Source organism: Ascaphus truei, chromosome 17 (genome assembly GCF_040206685.1).
Source record: "Ascaphus truei isolate aAscTru1 chromosome 17, aAscTru1.hap1, whole genome shotgun sequence".
Lineage (NCBI taxonomy): Eukaryota > Metazoa > Chordata > Amphibia > Anura > Ascaphidae > Ascaphus > Ascaphus truei.
Window position 1 is genome coordinate 10316090 of NC_134499.1, and position 21447 is coordinate 10337536.

At 48.5% G+C, this 21447-nt stretch overlaps 1 protein-coding gene across 1 annotated transcript in view; it reads right to left on the bottom strand.

The window, feature by feature from the left end:
• Positions 1-21447, bottom strand: part of MRTFA (myocardin related transcription factor A) — a 105616-nt gene that overhangs the window by 34986 nt on the left and 49183 nt on the right. The window contains 2 exon segments of the mRNA XM_075573886.1: positions 2516-2591; positions 4762-4817. Of these exon segments, the coding sequence (XP_075430001.1) occupies positions 2516-2591; positions 4762-4817 (132 nt within the window).

Sequence of the window (21447 nt, forward strand, 5' to 3'; positions counted from 1 at the left end):
ATGCCTGCACACAGTGGGGGAGGTCAGAGAGATGCCTGCACATAGTGGGGGAGGTTAGGGAGATGCCTGCACACAGTGGGGGGAGGTCAGGGAGATGCCTGCACACAGTGGGGGAGGTCAGGGAGATGCCTGCACACAGTGGGGGGAGGTCAGGGAGATGCCTGCACACAGTGGGGGAGGTCAGGGAGATGCCTGCACACAGTGGGGGGAGGTCAGGGAGATGCCTGCACACAGTGGGGGAGGTCAGGGAGATGCCAGCACACAGTTGGGGGAGGTCAGGGAGATGCCTGCACACAGTGGGGGAGGTCAGGGAGATGCCTGCACACGGTGGGGGGAGGTCAGAGAGATGCCTGCACACAGTGGGGGAGGTTAGGGAGATGCCTGCACACAGTGGGGGAGGTCAGGGAGATGCCTGCACACAGTGGGGGAGGTTAGGGAGATGCCTGCACACAGTGGGGGAGGTTAGGGAGATGCCTGCACACAGTGGGGGAGGTCAGGGAGATGTCTGCACACAGTGGGGGGAGGTTAGGGAGATGCCTGCACACAGTGGGGGGAGGTCAGGGAGATGCCTGCACACAGTGGGGGAGGTCAGGGAGATGTCTGCACACAGTGGGGGAGGTCAGGGAGATGTCTGCACACAGTGGGGTCGTCAGGGAGATGTCTGCACACAGTGGGGGGAGGTCAGGGAGATGCCTGCACACAGTGGGGGAGGTCAGGGAGATGCCTGCACACAGTGGGGGGAGGTCAGGGAGATGCCTGCACACAGTGGGGGAGGTCAGGGAGATGCCTGCACACAGTGGGGGAGGTCAGGGAGATGCCTGCACACAGTGGGGGAGGTCAGGGAGATGCCTGCACACAGTGGGGGGAGGTCAGGGAGATGCCTGCACACAGTGGGGGAGGTCAGGGAGATGCCTGCACACAGTGGGGGGAGGTCAGGGAGATGCCTGCACACAGTGGGGGGAGGTTAGGGAGATGCCTGCACACAGTGGGGGAGGTCAGGGAGATGCCTGCACACAGTGGGGGAGGTCAGGGAGATGTCTGCACACAGTGGGGTCGTCAGGGAGATGCCTGCACACAGTGGGGGAGGTCAGGGAGATGCCTGCACACAGTGGGGGAGGTCAGGGAGATGTCTGCACAAAGTGGGGGAGGTCAGGGAGATGCCTGCACACAGTGGGGGAGGTCAGGGAGATGTCTGCACACAGTGGGGGAGGTCAGGGAGATGTCTGCACACAGTGGGGGAGGTCAGGGAGATGTCTGCACACAGTGGGGGAGGTCAGGGAGATGTCTGCACACAGTGGGGGAGGTCAGGGAGATGTCTGCACACAGTGGGGGAGGTCAGGGAGATGCCTGCACACAGTGGGGGAGGTCAGGGAGATGACTGCACACAGTGGGGGGAGGTTAGGGAGATGCCTGCACATAGTGGGGGAGGTCAGGGAGATGCCTGCACACAGTGGGGGAGGTCAGGGAGATGCCTGCACACAGTGGGGGGAGGTCAGGGAGATGCCTGCACACAGTGGGGGAGGTCAGGGAGATGCCTGCACACAGTGGGGGGAGGTCAGAGAGATGCCTGCACACAGTGGGGGAGGTCAGGGAGATGTCTGCACACAGTGGGGGGAGGTCAGGGAGATGCCTGCACACAGTGGGGGAGGTCAGGGAGATGTCTGCACACAGTGGGGGGAGGTCAGGGAGATGCCTGCACACAGTGGGGGAGGTCAGGGAGATGCCTGCACACAGTGGGGGGAGGTCAGGGAGATGCCTGCACACAGTGGGGGGAGGTCAGGGAGATGCCTGCACACAGTGGTACATGAACCCTTCTCCTAAAGATCACACCTTAATTGTGCAATCACCATTTTAACCAGTGGCTCTCCCTCGTCTTGGGAAACTACAGTCACATGTCCACAGTGCTTCATATGTAAAAGATCCACAGGCCTATGCTACATCATGTATGTTTGAAACGTGTATTGCAGAATTAGTAACCCTGCCCCCAAAACTGGATCTACCTTACCTTTCATGAACCAGGTGAGCCCCCCGAGCTGAAGAGCGGCACTCCAAGCTCCGGGTCCCTGGATTGCCAATATATATATTTTTTTACATGTTGACAGAACTTGCAAGGAGAAACAAAGATGGCAACCAATCAGAAGCTGCAATATCATCATACGATGATGTCACAGCTTTATATTGGCCGTCAGACTGAGGCGGATACCAGTGGCCATATTGCTTCTCCTGTACAAAAAGGTTTGTAATGGAATTTCAAAGTAACGTTTCTCAGGAACGTGGTGTTTGTTGTAGCTCAGAGTGATACTGTTCAGCTCCGGGGGACCTCTTGTTTCAAATATGTGTGCATATGTATGTCGGACACACGGACAATGAAGGGTGCTGCTGCCAAAATACTGTAAAGTATGTCCTATAAATCAAAGCGACAGGCACTCCATGAGTAATAATACCCCCCCGTCCCACACACACATCTTCTAACACCCACAAACAGGCACACATTAACGTGGACAGTTCCCTTTACCTTCCAGTATGTGCATCCTCACTAGCTCCGAGCGGTCAGGCCGAGATCTGATCTTGCGCTTCAAGTAGTCCTCCGTCTAGAAGACAAGAGACGGGAGGGGTAAGCCAGAGAACCCGCATGGTGGCCGCCATGTGATCAGGTCATGGCACTGAATGGACCATGGATTTCAGAAAATAATCTTGTATGGCGCCCTCTGAATTCAGCAAAATAACTGCTCATAGATCCCAAGAGGACTCTGAATCCAGGTATGTATATATGCACATAGATCTAGAAAGAATCTCTGGATATATATCCGGAAGTAAAGACCTAGAGGGGGCTATATGGATTCAGGTTAATTTGGGCTGATAGTTCCTAAGAGGACTCTGGATTCAGGCAAATGCTCATAGATCTAGAAAGAATTCTCAATTCAGATAAACATCTGCTTCACAACTCGGGATCCAGGTAAAAACACGCTCTGTGGGCCATTCAGGACTCTGGACTCAAACATTTGCTCATGGGACCATATCTGGGTGTTTGGATAAAGGTGTCAGGAGTGCAGCCAGTGGGCGATGAGGAGTGTATAGAAATATGTTCTGACTAGACGGTTTTTTTCTTCAGATTTTATATGTTGAAAAAAGCAAGAAAAAAAAATGAATAAAAGGTCTAGCCCAGCACGGAGTCACAGCCTACAAGGTAATCGCCGGGTTGTTTTAAGTGAGGTTTTCCTGTACGTAACCAACTAATCATGCAGGAAATACGAAAAGAACATTCAGATCCAGGGAAGTGTATAAAGCGCTCCAAACATCTCCTTCCCGTGATCCATTAAGTCTAAAGCGATGTTTGTTTAGAGTGCCCTAATAATATGCCCCGGGATAGGAGTGTAGCCCCTTGGTGTTATAATGTATTGATCAGGAGAGGCCAACTCCAGTCCTCATGAGCCACTATCAGGCCAGGTATTAGGGAAATCCTTGCTTCAGCACAGGTGGCTCAATCAGTGAGCTGAAGCAGAGATATCCTCAAAACCTAACCTGTCGGTGGCCCTTGAGGACTGGAGTTGGCCACCACTGGTATAGTGTGTCTTATTTATAAGGCTGGGAAGGCTCCTGCAGAATAAGCAAAATGGTACCAGTTCAGAAGAGGCCGAGCATACAAGCACAGGAGGCCGTCGCAAGAAAAAGACCTGTATCTACGCACGTGGGAATATATTTGCATTCACCAAGCGCTCACCAGGTACATCGTTCCATAGTCGTTTGCGTTTAACAAAAAACGTTGAACACAAGAGACAAGAAGTATTTTTGTTGTTAAAGTATTTGGGTGGGGAGATGTACTGGAATACAGGGAGTTATAATACGATACTGGGACAGGAGAGGTCATTGGGAATGAGATATCACTGCCCAGTCCGTGCCAGTGGTCCGGACAGAGCTGCAGTCTTGATTGGAAGCTGTAGAAATGCTTCGATAAGGTGGGAGCTTGGAAGATGCCAAGGTAAAGGGAGCCCCAGAAGTAGGGGCAGCGACCGAAAGGGATTAAAGGAGCAAAAAAGGCACAGAGATGGCTCTACTATTAAATGACTGGGTGTACCAAACAGGAGGGAGAGCTGCACCTTTTTGGGTGTATCTGGAGTTGTGCTGTTGTGGGGCCTTGTTTGGGAGCAGAGATTTCGGAACCCCGGGACAGGTGAAGAATGTTTGAACTCGGAAGGCTGAATTTTGGAGGGAGGTTTTGGTTCAACGGGGCAATCCCTTCTAGGGGCAAAGTGTACTAATGGCAGTGACATGGTTAAGGGGTCAGTCCCATCTAGGACCACACAGTGTAATAAATAGCAGTGACATGGTTAAGGGATCAGTCCCTCCTAGGAGCAAAGTGTACTAATGGCAGTGACATGGTTAAGGGGTCAGTCCCTCCTAGGGGCAAAGTGTACTAATGGCAGTGACTTGGTTAAGGGGTCAGTCCCTCCTAGGGGCAAAGTGTACTAATGGCAGTGACATGGTTAAGGGGTCAGTCCCTCCTAGGGGCAAAGTGTACTAATGGTAGTGACATGGTTAAGGGGTCAGTCCCTCCTAGGGGCAAAGTGTACGAATGGCAGTGACATGGTTAAGGGGTTACATCTGGGTGACAGTTTAAGGAAGCCAATTAGATTGTTGAATAGTTTGCAAGAGGTTGACCTCAGGTTCTCCCTTTGCACACTGGTAGTAAAGCATGCCCGCACCCCTCAGAATACAGCACTGGGACTGGCTGCAGCGGTGTGCAGCCTGATCTGATCTTACCCTTGCCCTCTCTAAGCTCCGTCTCTGCTCGTGGAATGCTGCCGGACTCTTCAGCGCTGGAACAAGAAAAAAAGACAACAGGGTTCCCCGATTAGATTGTAACGCACACAATACCCCTAACTAAACCCGCAAATAAGATTTAAAGGCGCAATCCAAACACTTTTTTTTTTTGTTTCAATCCTTTTTATTACAGGTTTTTCATTTGAGACATACATAAATTATACTCTACCAAGGGAAAATCATAGTGAAACCGATACAACAGGTACAGGAAATATTGGTATAACAACAATGTTCACATTTAAGACATAGAATCAATATATGAATTGAGTATTGCCAGATCCATCGGTTGTTTTCATATAATTCCCTTCCAGACGTGTTATTGATCTACTAAACTGTAGTCTCTGGTGTGATTACAAAGTGGATAGAGGAGATAAGATGGAAGAAGGAAAGAGTGGAATATTAGGGGTGAGGGGGGAATATTAGGGGTGAGGGGGGAATATTAGGGGTGAGGGGGGAATATTAGGGGTGAGGGGGGAATATTAGATTTGAGGGGGGAATATTAGGGGTGAGGGGGGAATATTAGGGGTGAGGGGGGAATATTAGGGGTGAGGGGGGAATATTAGGGGTGAGGGGGGAAGAACCGGGGAATTAAAAATAAAAAATTTAAACGCACATTTGAAGCAGGTTGTCTCTGGAGGTGAACCCCATTAATTTCAGCTCCGAGGCCCCCCACCTTTCGGAGATACTTACCTCCGTAGTAGGTGCCGCCAGCCACCCCAACTGAGCTAGCTGGGGTTTAAAGCTCCCGCATCCCGTGGGCCAATAGGAAGCCGCCCGGCTTTCTATTGGCCCGCAGAGTGCTGGAGCTTTGCAACGCCACCATAAAGTGACCCCTGCTAGCCAAGCACCCCCTACGGAGGTATCTCCGGAAGCAGGGGTCCCCGGAGCTGAAATTCACGGGGTTCAGCTCAGAAGACCCCTTGCTTCAATCCTGTTTTAAAAAAAATAAATCAAACAATAAGAAAAAATAAAACAGCGCTTGGCTCGCCGCTTTACATGTACACACCATAAAGGAACAGGAACCTGATCAGCCCCACACCCCACCTGGTAACCCCAGGGTAAGCCCCACACCTGGGTAACCCCACTCCCCACCTGGTAACCCCAGGGTAAGCCCCACACCTGGGTAACCCCACACCCCACCTGGTAACCCCAGGGTAAGCCCCACACCTGGGTAACCCCAGGGTAAGCCCCACACCTGGGTAACCCCAGGGTAAGCCCCACACCTGGGTAACCCCAGGGTAAGCCCCACACCTGGGTAACCCCAGGGTAAGCCCCACACCTGGGTAACCCCAGGGTAAACCCCACACCTGGGTAACCCCAGGGTAAGCCCCACACCTGGGTAACCCCAGGGTAAGCCCCACACCTGGGTAACCCCAGGGTAAGCCCCACACCTGGGTAACCCCACACCCCACCTGGTAATCCCAGGGTAAGCCCCACACCTGGGTAACCCCAGGGTAAGCCCCACACCTGGGCAACCCCAGGGTAAGCCCCACACCTGGGTAACCCCAGGGTAAGCCCCACACCTGGGTAACCCCAGGGTAAGCCCCACACCTGGGTAACCCCAGGGTAAGCCCCACACCTGGTAACCCCAGGGTAAGCCCCACACCTGGGTAACCTGATGGGGAACAAACACCAGATTGCAATGCAAAATAGAGACCATTATATTATTTATTTCAGACAAATTATGGATAAGAAGCAAAAAGTGACACACTGCTCATTTGCATGTCATCACCCAGAACCCCTGACTGCAGTGGAAGCATTGTATGCCAGGAGATAATGGGGAAGCGCAGGGCTGTGGACCTGTCCGCGACATTTCTTTTCACCTATAGACTCCCTTTCTAAACGGCTTTTAATCCAGTGTGCTACGCTGCCCTCCCAGGCCTGATTTATACACCTCTCTCTCCCCTCCAATACCTAGAACCTCTCCCCTCCTACCTCTCCCCCTGCAGCTTATTATGCCCTCCAAGGCGTGATTTATACACCTCTCTCTCACCTCCAATACCTAGGACCTCTCCCCTCCTACCTCTCTCCCTGCAGCTCATTATGCCCCCCCTATTTGCTGTTTCCTCACTCCTTTGTAAACTTTTCTCTTCTCACCAACTTCCCCACTCCCCTCCTGTCCACATTTCATCACTCCTCCTCACCACCTATGCTTGTGCCCATACACTGCACCACTATTTACACACCCCTTTACCAACAACTTCTACACCATTCACTAAAAAGCACCCCCACAAATCCTCTATTCATCTCCTCTCTCTACTCCTCTTCCTTGCTGCTGGGGATATCCCTCATAATCCAGTCATATACACATATACATATACAGTCATATACATACACAGTCATATACACACCTGCTCTCACCCACGCCTCCCTGCCATCTCTTCCCCTGCTAAATGGTATTAATCCATCTAATTTAATACCTACTAACCTTAAAACTCACATCGCAAAAAAAGCATCCCAATAGCCTGGACTCCAGGCTACTGTCCCACTACCCACCAGTGAGCCCAAGCCCTGCCATCTACTGCACTTATTCCCTCACCTGCTGTCTCTGTAACTCTCCCAACATACCACTTAGATTGTAAGCTCTCCGGGGCAGGAATTTCCTCTGCTGCGGTTATTGTATTATAATTTCCTGTACTGTCTTGTACAGCGCGAGTATACCGTCGGCGCTATATAAAGACATACACACGTGAATGTGCTCACAAGTGGCATTTTTACCACGCTCAGACCGGGACTGCTTCTTGCAGAACCACGGCTCCTGAAACAGGTGTGCAATTCCAACCAAGGGTTGTGTAGCATGGACTAAAGTCTGATTGTGTAAGGGGACATTGCGTGAGGCTGTGTCAGGAGCTGGCCAGGACATTGGGAAATATTAACGGCCGTTCTAAAGGGAACCGCGTGACCCCACTATGCCCGGGCGCAGTCTCGGGGGGGATACGATGGGGATCCCTTTGAGTAATTGGGAAGTACAGCATTGCATCACCTTCCGGAGAATAAGGAATTGTGCTTCGAAATGGGCAGGTGGCACATCCAGGAGCAAAGGGAAGAAGCACGGTGTCACTGGCAGAGGAACAGATACACGGCAAAGCCTCCTTACAGCAGGGAATGTAGGAGAGCGTGTGATGGGCACCAGGCATCACTATGGCAGGAGGAACAGTACAATATGAAGCCATCGATCTGGTTGAGTCCATGGCTCCTATTTAATATGCAGATAAGTGCTGGCTGGAAGAGTCTGGCTCTACTCCAAATGGTCTGAAAATCTTCTCCAGCACAGGAAAGCTGCTTCACAACACGTGGGCAAATGATTCCGTAATGAGTAATGAAATTGAACAGACGGTCCTTATTGGCTGTCCATTGCTACGTTTCTATATTCGCGCGCCCAATTTTCTTGGGGGGGGGGGGGGGGTGGGTGGGAAATTGTATCTTAAAAAGGTGTTGGGTTATGTTTACGGGTTCACTTTAGACAACTCACGCTCACGTCTCTCTCTGACCTTGGCACTTTTCCCTGTGCGCATCAACTTTGGTTATAGAACCTACTCAGCAACCAAAGGAGCTATTTCAACACAAAACATCATGTAAAACTTAAAATACTTGCAAAATGAGACCGCTTAAGAGCGGCAATATTTCTACCATCCCGCCTCCCGTTACACCAGCCTTTAGGGGACCCTACACCAGCCTTTAGGGGACCCTCCGGGACCGACGTCTTTCACTTTGAAAACTCTTGGAAATGTATTTATCCAAGATATCAACGTGGTCACTGGGACCGGCCTCGCTCCAATGGCCACCGGACAGAAGACACTCAGGCTTCCTACGGGTGACGAGCATCCACATTACATTGTTTTCCCTACCGAGATATTAAAACGTTTAGTATAGTGGGAGGAGGGAGAGTAGATGGAGGAAAAAATAAATAAATATTGAGTACTGTGGATTGTTTTTTTTTTTAAAGCTGCAATGCAACTGTGATGTTAGGGAGAGCGCTTTCATTTTAAATGTTTGAAATGACACACACACACACACACACACACACACACACACACACACACACACACACACACACACACACACACACACACACACACACACACACACACACACACACACACACACACACACACACACACACACACACACACACACCACATCCTCTCTTTGTAGCTAAACGTTTGATCGAGCATGCTGCTGTTTTTCAACCCGGTTTCCGTATAACCTGATGTACCCCGCAATGGAAAACAGATTATGATGGGATCTGTGTATATATAGATAGAGAGATGCGATTGAAAAGTGACACGTCCATCAAGTTCAACCTATGCTAAATTTAGACGGCAGATACTTATCCTATATTTGTATTTACTGTATTTTGATCCTGACACGTACATACCCTTGCACACCTACAGCTCATTTCCCCTGTGATTGAGGATGAGGCCTCCAGCCTCCTCATCTCGCCCTATATCCTGTCCCCTTGAACCTGTTCCCTCACATCTCCTCCGCTCCCTCTCCGGCACACTAAACCCCACCCTAATTCACCATTGATCCTGACACGTACATACCCTTGCACACCTACAGCTCATTTCCCCCTGTGATTGAGGATGAGGCCTCCAGCCTCCTCATCTCGCCCTATATCCTGTCCCCTTGAACCTGTTCCCTCACATCTCCTCCGCTCCCTCTCCGGCACACTAAACCCCACCCTAATTCACCATTTTAATTTTAATCTCTCTCAATCTCTCTCTCTCTCTCTCTCTCTCAATCTCTCTCTCTCTCTCAATCTCTCTCTCTCTCTCAATCTCTCTCTCTCTCTCAATCTCTCTCTCTCTCTCAATCTCTCTCTCTCAATCTCTCTCTCTCAATCTCTCTCTCTCTCAATCTCTCTCTCTCTCAATCTCTCTCTCTCTCAATCTCTCTCTCTCTCTCTCAATCTCTCTCAATCTCTCTCTCTCTCAATCTCTCTCTCCTCTGGCACATTCCAATCTTCTTTCAAACATGCTCTCATCCCGCCCTTTCTAAAGAAGCACTCTTGACCCAGCCTCTCTCTAACTACCGCCCCATCGCTCTTCTCCCCTTATACAAGTTGCTCAAGTAGCTTGGAGGCAACAGCTCGACTTACTTTCTCTCCTCTATCTCCCTGCTTGACTCTTTGCAATATGGTTTCTGTCCTCTACACTCCACTGAGACAGCACTAACAAAAGTGGCCAATGACCTACTCACAGCTAAGTCTAAGGCCACTTCTCCTTATTAATTCTCCTGGATCTCTCTGCTGCCTTCAACACTGTTGACCCCTCTCTTCTTTTACACACACTGCACTCCATTGGCCTCTGTGACGTAGCCCTCTTGAGGGTCACGTCCTACCTATCCAACCGCTTCTTCAGTGTTTCCTTCTTTAGCGTCTCCACCTCTTCACTCCCTCTTTCTGTTGGGGTCCCATAAGGCTTTGTTCTTGGCCCTCTGCTCTCCTCGCGCTACATCTACTCTCTCAATGAACAAATAGAAACTTTTTGCTGATGACACCCAAATTTACTTCTCCTTTCCTCTCTTGTCCTGTGTCACCAACTGTCTCTCTGCAATCTCTTCCTGGATGTCCCACCATTACCTGAAGCTTAGCATGTCCAAAACAGAACGAACACTGTTTCCTCCTTCCACTGCCACTACACCCACAATCACTGTCACCCCTACACCCACACTCTCCCTCACTGCCACCCCCACTCTCCCTCACTGTAACCCCTACACCCACACTCTCCCTCACTGCCACACCTACACCCACACTCCCTCACTGCCACCCCTACACCCACACTCCCTCACTGCCACCCCTAAACCCACACTCCCTCATTGCCACCCCTACACCCCCCCTCTCCCTCACTGTCACCCCTACACTCACACTCTCCCTCACTGCCACCCCTACGCCCCCACTCTCCCTCACTTTCACCTCTACAAACAAAGTCTCTCTCACTGTTAATAACACCACAATCTCGCACAATGTCTAAGGCGTGCACACTTTTCCCCCTTCGCCCCCCCCCCCACCTGTTCTCCACCCCTGCTCGCCACCCTCGCCTTACCTGGTCTCCGGCGTTCTGACGACACGCAACGTCACATTGCCATGGCAACGCAGCGTCATTTGACGCCGCAATGCCATGGCGAGCAGCCGGAGACAAGGTAAGGGACCTTACAGGGGCCTTGCACGGTCTCCCCGGCATGTAATTTAAATGTTGTGGGGAAGAGCGCTGGGCCTCTGTAAGCGCCGCCTTCCCTTCCCCCCCAGAAAATGTCAGGCCCCAGTTTGCGCACCCCTGGTCTAGGGGATATCTTTGACTCTGATCTCTGCTTAATTCCGCACTTTGCGCTTTGAGTTCCTTCGATCCGATAGTTACCGGCGGCCAGAGAGTGCGAGTGCCGCCTTATGGAAAAAGAACTGACTGAATGTGTTTCACTCCATATCTATGTATGGGCCAGGCGCTGGTTATCGGGGACTTGCATTTGCCGATACAACGGCCACTCCCGCTGTCCCGCTCACTCACTCCCGGTATCCCCGCTCACTCACTCCCGGTAGCCCTGCTCCCTCACTCCCGGTATCCCGCTCCCTCACTCCTGGTATCCCCGCTCACTCACTCCCGGTATCCCCGCTCACTCACTCCCGGTATCCCGCTCACTCACTCCCGGTATCCCCGCTCACTCACTCCCGGTATCCCCGCTCACTCACTCCCGGTATCCCCGCTCACTCACTCCCGGTATCCCCGCTCACTCACTCCCGGTATCCCCGCTCACTCACTCCCGGTATCCCCGCTCACTCACTCCCGGTATCCCCGCTCACTCACTCCCGGTATCCCCGCTCACTCACTCCCGGTATCCCCGCTCACTCACTCCCGGTAGGCGTTGTGCATGGACTTACTAAATAATAGAGGATACTACAATACACAGACTACTACAATACACACACTACCATCAGGAAGAGGAGCCCAATACTAAGGATTACTTTTATTATAAACAATATTTCTTATGTTTTTTTGATATGTTGGTGCAGGGGGGGAGCAACTCCAGCCCCCCCAATAGGTCAGGTTTTCAGGACTTCCCTGCTTCAGCACAGGGGCTCAATCAGAAGCTCAGTCGAAGATGGAGCCTCTAATTGAGTCACCTGTGCTGAAGCAGGGACTCATTGAACCACCTGTGCTGAAGCAGGGATATCCTAAAAACCAGGACCTGTTGCTGGCCCTGGAGGACTGGAGTTAGCCACCTCTGCTCTAGCCCCGTGGTATAATGACATAGCATCTTTATATATTACAGTACACCGTCTAATATGGACTTTTGTTATTGCAAGTTCTTTTGTATGTGTGTGTGTGTGTGTGTGTGTGTGTGTGTGTGTGTGTGTGTGTGTGTGTGTGTGTGTGTGTGTGTGTGTGTGTGTGTGTGTGTGTGTATACACACATACACATTATATAATTATAAGATTAAATACTGCTGCACCAGTATTATTTGGATGGTTACTACAATCATATTTGGCTATACAGGACTGTACAGATATAGCAGACATTAGAACTTCCTCCAACGTGAGGTAACACACAAAATAAGGCGTTTTCTGTTATATAAACACAACGCATTAACGAGCAATCATGTCTATAAGAAGCTATTATACTGTATGTATGGTCTGTTTCACTGGTATCTATTATAGGTTAACGTAATGAGTGCATTTTAAGCCAGTCTAGTATTTTGGGGGGCTGTATTTCTATTATTCTCCTTATAAATAGCAGACGGGTCACATGAAGCATCAGAAAACACCAAAAATACAAAAACCTATATATTCAAAATGTAATGTGATCACAGCCAAAAAGGCTGAAATGATCACAGTAACACAGAAACACAGATTCGATAATAACAGAAACAGAATTACTACAACAATGAAATGATCACAGTAACACAGAGACAATAATAACAGAAACAGAATTACTACAACAATGAAATGATCACAGTAACACAGACAATAATAACAGGAACAGAATTACTACAACAATGAAATGATCACAGTAACACAGAGACAATAATAACAGAAACAGAATTACTACAACAATGAAATGATCACAGTAACACAGAGACAATAATAACAGAAACAGAATTACTACAACAATGAAAGGATCACAGTAACACAGAGACAATAATAACAGAAACAGAATTACTACAACAATGAAAGGATCACAGTAACACAGACAATAATAACAGGAACAGAATTACTACAACAATGAAAGGATCACAGTAACACAGACACAATAATAACATACAGAATTACTACAACAATGAAAGGATCACAGTAACACAGACACAATAATAACATACAGAATTACTACAACAATGAAAGGATCACAGTAACACAGACACAATAATAACATACAGAATTACTACAACAATGAAAGGATCACAGTAACACAGACACAATAATAACATACAGAATTACTACAACAATGAAAGGATCACAGTAACACAGACACAATAATAACATACAGAATTACTACAACAATGAAAGGATCACAGTAACACAGACACAATAATAACATACAGAATTACTACAACAATGAAAGGATCACAGTAACACAGACACAATAATAACATACAGAATTACTACAACAATGAAAGGATCACAGTAACACAGACACAATAATAACATACAGAATTACTACAACAATGAAAGACCAATACAAATTCTGAACAGAATATAAAAGTAATATTATATCATATTTTTTACCCCACACATTAGCAATGTGGGTGTTATGTGATGTAACATTCCCATTGTTCGATAAATCCTTTTATTCACCCACCTAAATATTGGGGGCTTTATGACCTCCATTGCTTGACCTTCGGGTGCCCTTGGTTATGGAATGGGTGTTGTATGATGCGCTGGGATTGGAATGGCGGTTTGCCGCCGGGGATCGCTGCACTGAAGGAGTTAACCCGTGAACGGAAATCCAAGTGACAGGCGTGAGTGAGAGCAGGCGCTAATCTGGGGGTATTAAAAGCTTGCCCTGACCACAACATCTGGGTACATGCGGACGCCCCACACATTTGGTGTTATAACTGGACCGCTGCCCGGGAAGATAAAAGCCGTCCAACACTGGCCAAAGTACGATGCACTCCAGTCACTGCAGGGTTAATCTGTGCACTAACACAGGAGTTCTCAACCCCAGTGCTCAAGACAGCCCCACAGGTCAGGCGTTGTCACCTGTGCTGAAGCTGGGATATTCTTAATCAGTCCTTGCTTCAGCACAGGTGAATTTATATTTACACGCACACGGACTATTTAACACCTCAAGTCATAAATCGCATACTACACAGGGGGGAGGGATAGGTTTCAGTCACAGATAACGTTCCAATATGCCCTGTTTTTAAGTATACCTTTTGTTTGCTTCATTCATTGTAACATCGCCGGAAGAGGAGATCAGTGTATCTCGAAAGCTCGCACAAATAAAAGCGTTTCGTTAGCCACAGAACGGTATCATCTATTTATTTTTGATTATTAAGCTCGGCTAACAGAGATACCTCTACATCTAACACACACACACACACACACACACACACACACACACACACACACACACACACACACACACACACACACACACACACACACACACACACACACACACACACACACACACACACACACACACACACACACACACACACACACACACACACACACACACACACACCTTAACCGAAGGCAAATAATGATTGATCAGCACGTAGAGCTGCTTTAAGCAAAACACAAGCTAGACTGACTTATTGCCACAAAGTGCCGCGGTCTACTGATGTAATGAAGCTTTAATGCCAGTCTGATGACATCACTGAAGGAGGAGTCAACAAACCGGAGGATGGGAACAGGAGGGATTCTGGGAGGGAAATAACACTGGTGGGAGCTCCGATATCAGTTAATGGATTTGTGACTCCCCCCGTCTACTTTTCCCTCCCAGAATGCCCCTGATCTCAGCCTCCCTGTTTATTTGCCCTCTTCCAAGTACTGTACTAGAATGAAGGCTTCGCCTGATGCTATCCGCCATGTTGTTGTATCCCAGTCAGCCGGAATTCCTCCCACTTCGGAAAGGTTTCAGGAAGTTTGGAAGGAAGACTGTGCGGGAACAGAGAGAGACAGAGACAGAGAGAGAGACAGAGAGAGAGAACACTTTCAAGACTAACAGGGAAACGAAGCTGGATTGCCCTTTTCAGGAGGTTCTCACTGCATTACAGATAGCATTTGGCCTGTGCAATACAAGTCTAATTCCTGCCCCCCCCCCTCCGCCCCTCCTTTCTCCCACCTCGGTTTTTGACCTTCAAAGAAAATACATTGACGTCGTCCCATTTTGGCCCCGAGGGAAAGTCTGCTGCAAACTTTGAGCAGATTTCGCAAGACGCTCTGCGTATAATCGGACGCTCTGTCCCCCGGGGAAAGCGCCTGTCTTCCAGCTGTGATGTAACCTGGGACAAATGTTGTTTTGTCTCTGCGGGACCCTTGGCAGTACAAACTGGTCATTACAAAAAAAAATTCAAACAACAGTGCAAATATTACCTATTTTAACAATGAGCTCCATGTGGTGCCCTTTAACTCTTAGAGTGCCGGTGGGGTCGCGGTACTGGAGTGGCAGAGTGCGGGACCGCTTTCAATAGTGGTCACATGACCGTGGCGGCCTTTTTCCAGGAAGAGGATGTCATCCGTTTCACTCAATGGAAACGCAGGACGCGATGGAACCCTGTAAAACAAACTTTGGGCCGGGCATAGTCCCTAAGTGCCAGTCCCCATCATGTAGCGACAACGTCCTGTGTAACCCAAAGGATTGATTTTAGGATCACTGGTCTATAAAAAGGCCCAAAGCCTGCAGTAGAGTTTTCACATGACAACTCATGTTTCTTCTCACTTTCTACACTCCACGAGGTAGGACAGAGCCCTTGTCCATGAAAACTACACACACAATCTTATCAGGAAACAAGGGTCTCATCTTTATTTTGTCAGAGAAGGTTCTCCAAGGTCTACTCATGTCACTAAGCGAGGGGGGATTAGCAGCCGTGTCAATTAAGGTTCTGCACTCCTTTAAGCATAAAAAGCAGGTGAAAACAGACTCCGTGAGTGACGAAATCTTTCAGAAGTCAAAAATAAAGATGCTGGAGGAACTGCGACTGTAAGCAGATAACAAACCCAATGTTCCTTTGCTCTTGGCCGATTTTGATTTGAATGTTTATTTTAACAGGCCCAAATCCTGCAGTAGGGTCTTCCACACGTCCACTCCTGTGTTTATTTTCACTTTCTCCTCTCCGCTAGGCAGCACTGAGCAGTTTCCCCTGCACAGTGTCTTATCCTGACAGCAAAAGGTTAAACTTCAGCTTTGGGTTCCATTTGTAGGATTAAAAACACATGATATAAGTGATGGTGGGTAAAAAAGTGACAAAAACCCTCCACGGCACAGCAAACACAACTCCACGTTGTGAACACATTCACAGACAGGTCTGCAACCTGGCCATCCCCGCTATCTCTTAGCATACAGTGCTACCACTGCAGCAAGGGATTCTGGGAAATGAAATGCAAATGAGCACAAAAACAGCTCGCCCCCTCCCCAATTTGCACCTCTGGCATTTGTGATTGTGTCCAACACACAAACAGCTGCGGCACAAACCCATCCTCACTAACTGCTTCAGGGTCAATGTCCCGGCACAGAAACAACTGAAGAGGTTACATGAAACAAGGGAAGTGGCCGGCTCACCCACAGGAAGAGAGCCCCACAGCCTCATCCCGGACAATAGGGGAATATTTTAACCCCGTCGGTACGTACAGTTGTGTGAAAAAGAAAGTACGCCCTCTTTCAATTCTATGGTTTGACATATCAGGACATAATAACAATCATCTGTTCCTTAGCAGGTCTTCAAATTAGGTAAATACAACCTCAGATGAACAACAGCACATGACATATTACACCGTGTCATGATTTATTAAACAAAAATAAAGCCAAAATGGAGAAGCTATGTGTGAAAAACTAAGTACACCTTATGATTCAATAGCTTGTAGAACCACCTTTAGCAGCAATAACTTGAAGTAATCGTTTTCTGTATGACTTTATCAGTCTCACATCGTTGTGGAGGAATTTTGGCCCACTCTTCTTTACAATGTTGCTTCAGTTCATTGAGGTTTGCGGGCATTTGTTTATGCACAGCTCTCTTAAGGTCTCACCACAGCATTTCAATCAGGTTGAGGTCTGGACTTTGACTGGGCCAATGAAACCTTGATTCTTTTCTTTTTCAGCCATTCTGTTGTAGATTTGCTGGTGTGCTTGGGATCATTGTCCTGTTGCATTACCCAATTTCGGCCAAGCGTAATGGCCTCACATTTGACTCTAGAATACTTTGGTATACAGAGGAGTTCATGGTCGACTCAATAACGGCAAGGTTCCCAGGTCCTGTGGCTGCAAAACAAGCCCAAATCATCACCCCTCCACCACCGTGCTTGACAGTTGGTATGAGGTGTTTGTGCTGATATGCTGGGTTTGGTTTTCGCCAAACGTGGCGTTGTGCATTATGGCCAAACATCTCCACTTTGGTCTCGTCTGTCCAAAGGACATTGTTCCAGAAGTCTTGTGGTTTGTTTAGATGCAACTTTGCCAACCTAAGCCGTGTTGCCATGTTCTTTTTAGAGAGAAGAGGCTTTCTCCTGGCAACCCTTCCAAACAAACCATACTTGTTCAGTCTTTTTCTAATTGTACTGTCATGAACGTTAACATTTAACATGCTAACTGAGGCCTGTAGAGTCAGATGTAACTCTTGTTTTTTTTGCAATTTCTCTGAGCATTGCACGGTCTGACCTTGGGGTGGATTTGCTGGGACGTCCACTCCTGGGAAGATTGGCAACTGTCTTGAATGTTTTCCACTTTTGAATAATCTTTCTCACTGTAGAATGATGGATTTTAAATTGTTTGGAAATGGCCTTATAACCATTCCCAGATTGATGGGCAGCAACAATTGCTTCTCTAAGGTCATTGCTGATGTCTTTCCTCCTTACCATTGTGTTAACACACACCTGAATGCTCCAGACCAGCAAACTGCTAAAACTTTGGCTTTTATAGAGGTGGTCACACTTGCTGATGATCAATTAATCAAGGGCATTTAATCAGCAGCACCTGTCTGCTACTTAGCATCTTGATTCCTATGTAACTCCCCCTCCCCCCGTGTGTGTGTGTGGGTGTAACTCCCCCCCCGTGTGTGTGTGGGGGGGGTAATTCACCGCCCCCCCACACACACACACGGGGGGGAACTCACCTCCTGTGTGTGTTTGTGGGGGGGGGGGGCAGCTCCCCCGTGTGGGGGGGTAACTCCCTCTGTGTGTGCTATTGCGTGCTGAACTGAAACACTGTTTTTGCATAATCTTTGTTTTGTGCAATGAGTATAGAAGAGAGAGGGAGAAAGGGGAAGACGGGGAGAGGGGAGGAGAGAGTGTATATATAAGTGAGTGCGCCCGTATATAAGTGAGCGCGCATGTATTTAAGAGTGTGTGTGTGTATATGCGTGTGTTTGTTCTACAACAATTTCAAGAGCATTTCTACACCGCAGCCCGAGTTACAAACCTCTCAGAGCCTGTGTGTGTGTCTGCCCGTGTGTGTAACTCTCCTCCACCTCCCCGTGTATGTAACACCCCCCCTGTTTGTGTGGGGGGGTAACTCCCCCCCTGTGTGTGTGGGGTAACTCCCTCATGTGTTTGTGTGTGTGTGGGGGGGGGGGGGTAACACCCCCGCGACTCGCTTCCCTTTTTGTGCTGAACTGAAACACTGTTTTTGCATAATCTTTGTTTTGTGCAACGAGTATAGAAGGAGAGAGAGAGAGAGAGAGAGAGAGAGAGAGAGAGAGAGAGAGAGAGAGAGAGAGAGAGAGAGAGAGAGAGAGAGAGAGAGAGAGAGAGAGAGAGAGAGAGAGAGAGAGAGAATGAATATTGTGGCTGTATCAGTCCTGGAGAAGTGTAAACGTTGGTCCATGAAGAAGCAGCACCACTGCATGGATGACATTACAATGCCCAGAGCGTTTAATCCCCACATTTACTTGTTGCATTAAATAAGCGTGGCCGTGACGTCACGGAGCTAGTTCGCCCTCATTGGACGAAACGCTCACATGACCTGGCTGCCGCCCGGCCGCCACGAGTAAAAAACAGATTTTTCTTTTTCCTCCTACATCGCGAGCGCCGGCGCCTCTGCTCCCGCGCGCGTTGGCGCGCTCTATAGACAGCCTCATAGAGGCACATGTATGCGATCGCGCCGCGTGCGCACTCTTGCGCACCGTTGCGATCACCATGGCCGCAGCATACAAAGCTTCCACTGCAGCTTCTGGGTAATGATATGCAAATGAGCACACTGTCACTTCTTGCCTCTCCCCCTTATCTTTATTACCCCTCTGATAAGGACAGGGTAAGGGGAAAGGAAACTGTTGACTGACAAAAGCCCCCTTATTCAGAGACCCTCAGAAATGTCATTTGCAACATTTCCAGTGAAACAAAAGCAGTGAAATATTTGCTGTACAATTCCATTGTCAAACTGTTCACAGGTTTTTCCCCCTTTGGTCGGCTACGTGAGATTGCACCTTTATACAGAAAAGGTGGGGGGACCCTCTATTCCAGGGCTGACCAACGCGTTCTGCACGGGCCAGATCAGAAAACATTTAGGAACAGAAGCTATAATAATGTCATTTACATAGATTATAATAATGTCATTTTACATACATTAAAAGACTTGAAAATTATTTTATTTATTTTCCCAGCATGTAATTATATATATTTGACACAACGTGTAAGTTACGGCTATGTATATGTACACGACACACACACACACACACACACACACACCTTCGCTGCCTAAGCAACGAGCTGGCTGCCAAATGTATATATATTTGGCCTTGGCAATACTTCACTCCCCCCCCCCAGGAAAGGAACACGATGGCCCAGGTTTGCTAAATGGTGGTAACGTCTTAACCATTCAAGTGAATGGGATTTAAAAAAAACAAAAAAACACACAAGGTGCAATTCCACCTGGTATATGAAAAACCCAACCTAGATGTAATTGCCCCTAGTAGGGACTGCCCCTTTCTGGCAGCCAGTGAGCTAATGGAAATGTTCACTTGGTTAAGTGTCGGTGATTCACGCCACTTGCAAACAGATCACACACGTATTTATTATTTTGACTTCCAATGTCTCCCCAGAAACCAAATGCCATGTTTTTGCAGTCTTTACTTAAGCTCTTTGTTAAGTGTTTTCTCCCTTTGATGCTTTGTTTGGCTAGTGTCGGCAGAGTAATAAGTTTAAAAGAGAGATCACGAGAAAGGGCGATAATTACCAGATAATTACCAGATAATTACCAGATAATAGGCTCATTAGAGGGACCCGGAGAAAATAGAAAGTGACTCATTTTTTCTTCAGGGCGGATTGAAGCCAATTAAAAACAGAAAAATTGTTAAAGAAAGAAAAAAACAAAACCAAGGTGTTGGGCACGCGATGTGGGACGGTCCTTTTAAACAAAAGCAACCGTGTTAAAAGCAAAGGTTTGGTGGTTTCGATTTCCTTGGTACTTAAGAATATACTTTCCATCAAAACAGTGGGGGGTCGGGGGTTGTTAATTAAGTGTTTAATCAGCCTTTAGCCCACCATGCCCTTGTTAGAGCCCATAAAGATGAGTGGGGGGTTCTGCCATGCGCAAACTCCTGTCCAGCACATAGTGATACAACACAAAAGGGAAATCAAACCTCCCCCGCGTCTCCGCTCCCCGCATCTCCGCTCCCCGCATCTCCGCTCCCCGCATCTCCGCTCCCCGCATCTCCGCTCCCCGCATCTCCACACAGTGAGAGGGATGAGAGGGGTGGGGCACGGTCCCTCTGCACTATGTTTACAAGTCGTAAACGACAATCTATAGGTCTCCGACGTACTAAAAGCCGCGGTGTGGACATTTTTTAGGCTCGGTGGGTGGAACCGTCGGCTGTTTGATACGAGTCGTGAATAAATGTCCCACCCCCCCAGGCATTACATCATGGAGTCTTTCCATCATTAAGGTGTCATTCCCCCAGATCCGATCCCCTAAACACGCCATTGGTTTGTGGGGTTCCTAGGAGGGAGAGCCCCGTCCAGGTGCACGGGGGTTAAACATTAGGTAGATGTGGCCCCACACCCCTCTGTTGATGAGCATGGTGCGGCCGGATGTGTTCACGGCATTTCCGGCAGCCTCGCCTCTCTAACCTATAGTAATAACGACTCCTCCACACAAAGGGGATGTTTGCATTGGTGTGTGAAACGCCGTGAGCATCGGCAGGCAGAGGCACTCTGAAGGTTATAACACCCAGCACTTTTCAGGTTCCTGTTCTCGAACTAGAATGACTCATTTTCAGGGGGACCCAGCACAGTGCACAGGTCAGCGTAAAAATAATTATAGGTTTAGCCTTTATTGTTTCATCGATCAATGGCTTAACCCTTTGCTGCCAGAGACCAGCCATTCATTGCGTCATACACGGCTTTCTCACCCCCCCCCCTTTTTTTTAAATGTTCGTGCTTCTGAATTTCTAACTTCAAAAATGTACCCAACACTTCCCAATTAATCTCCAATCAACCGTCCTCCTACGTGGCCCCCTTCCCGTGGCTTAGCCGAG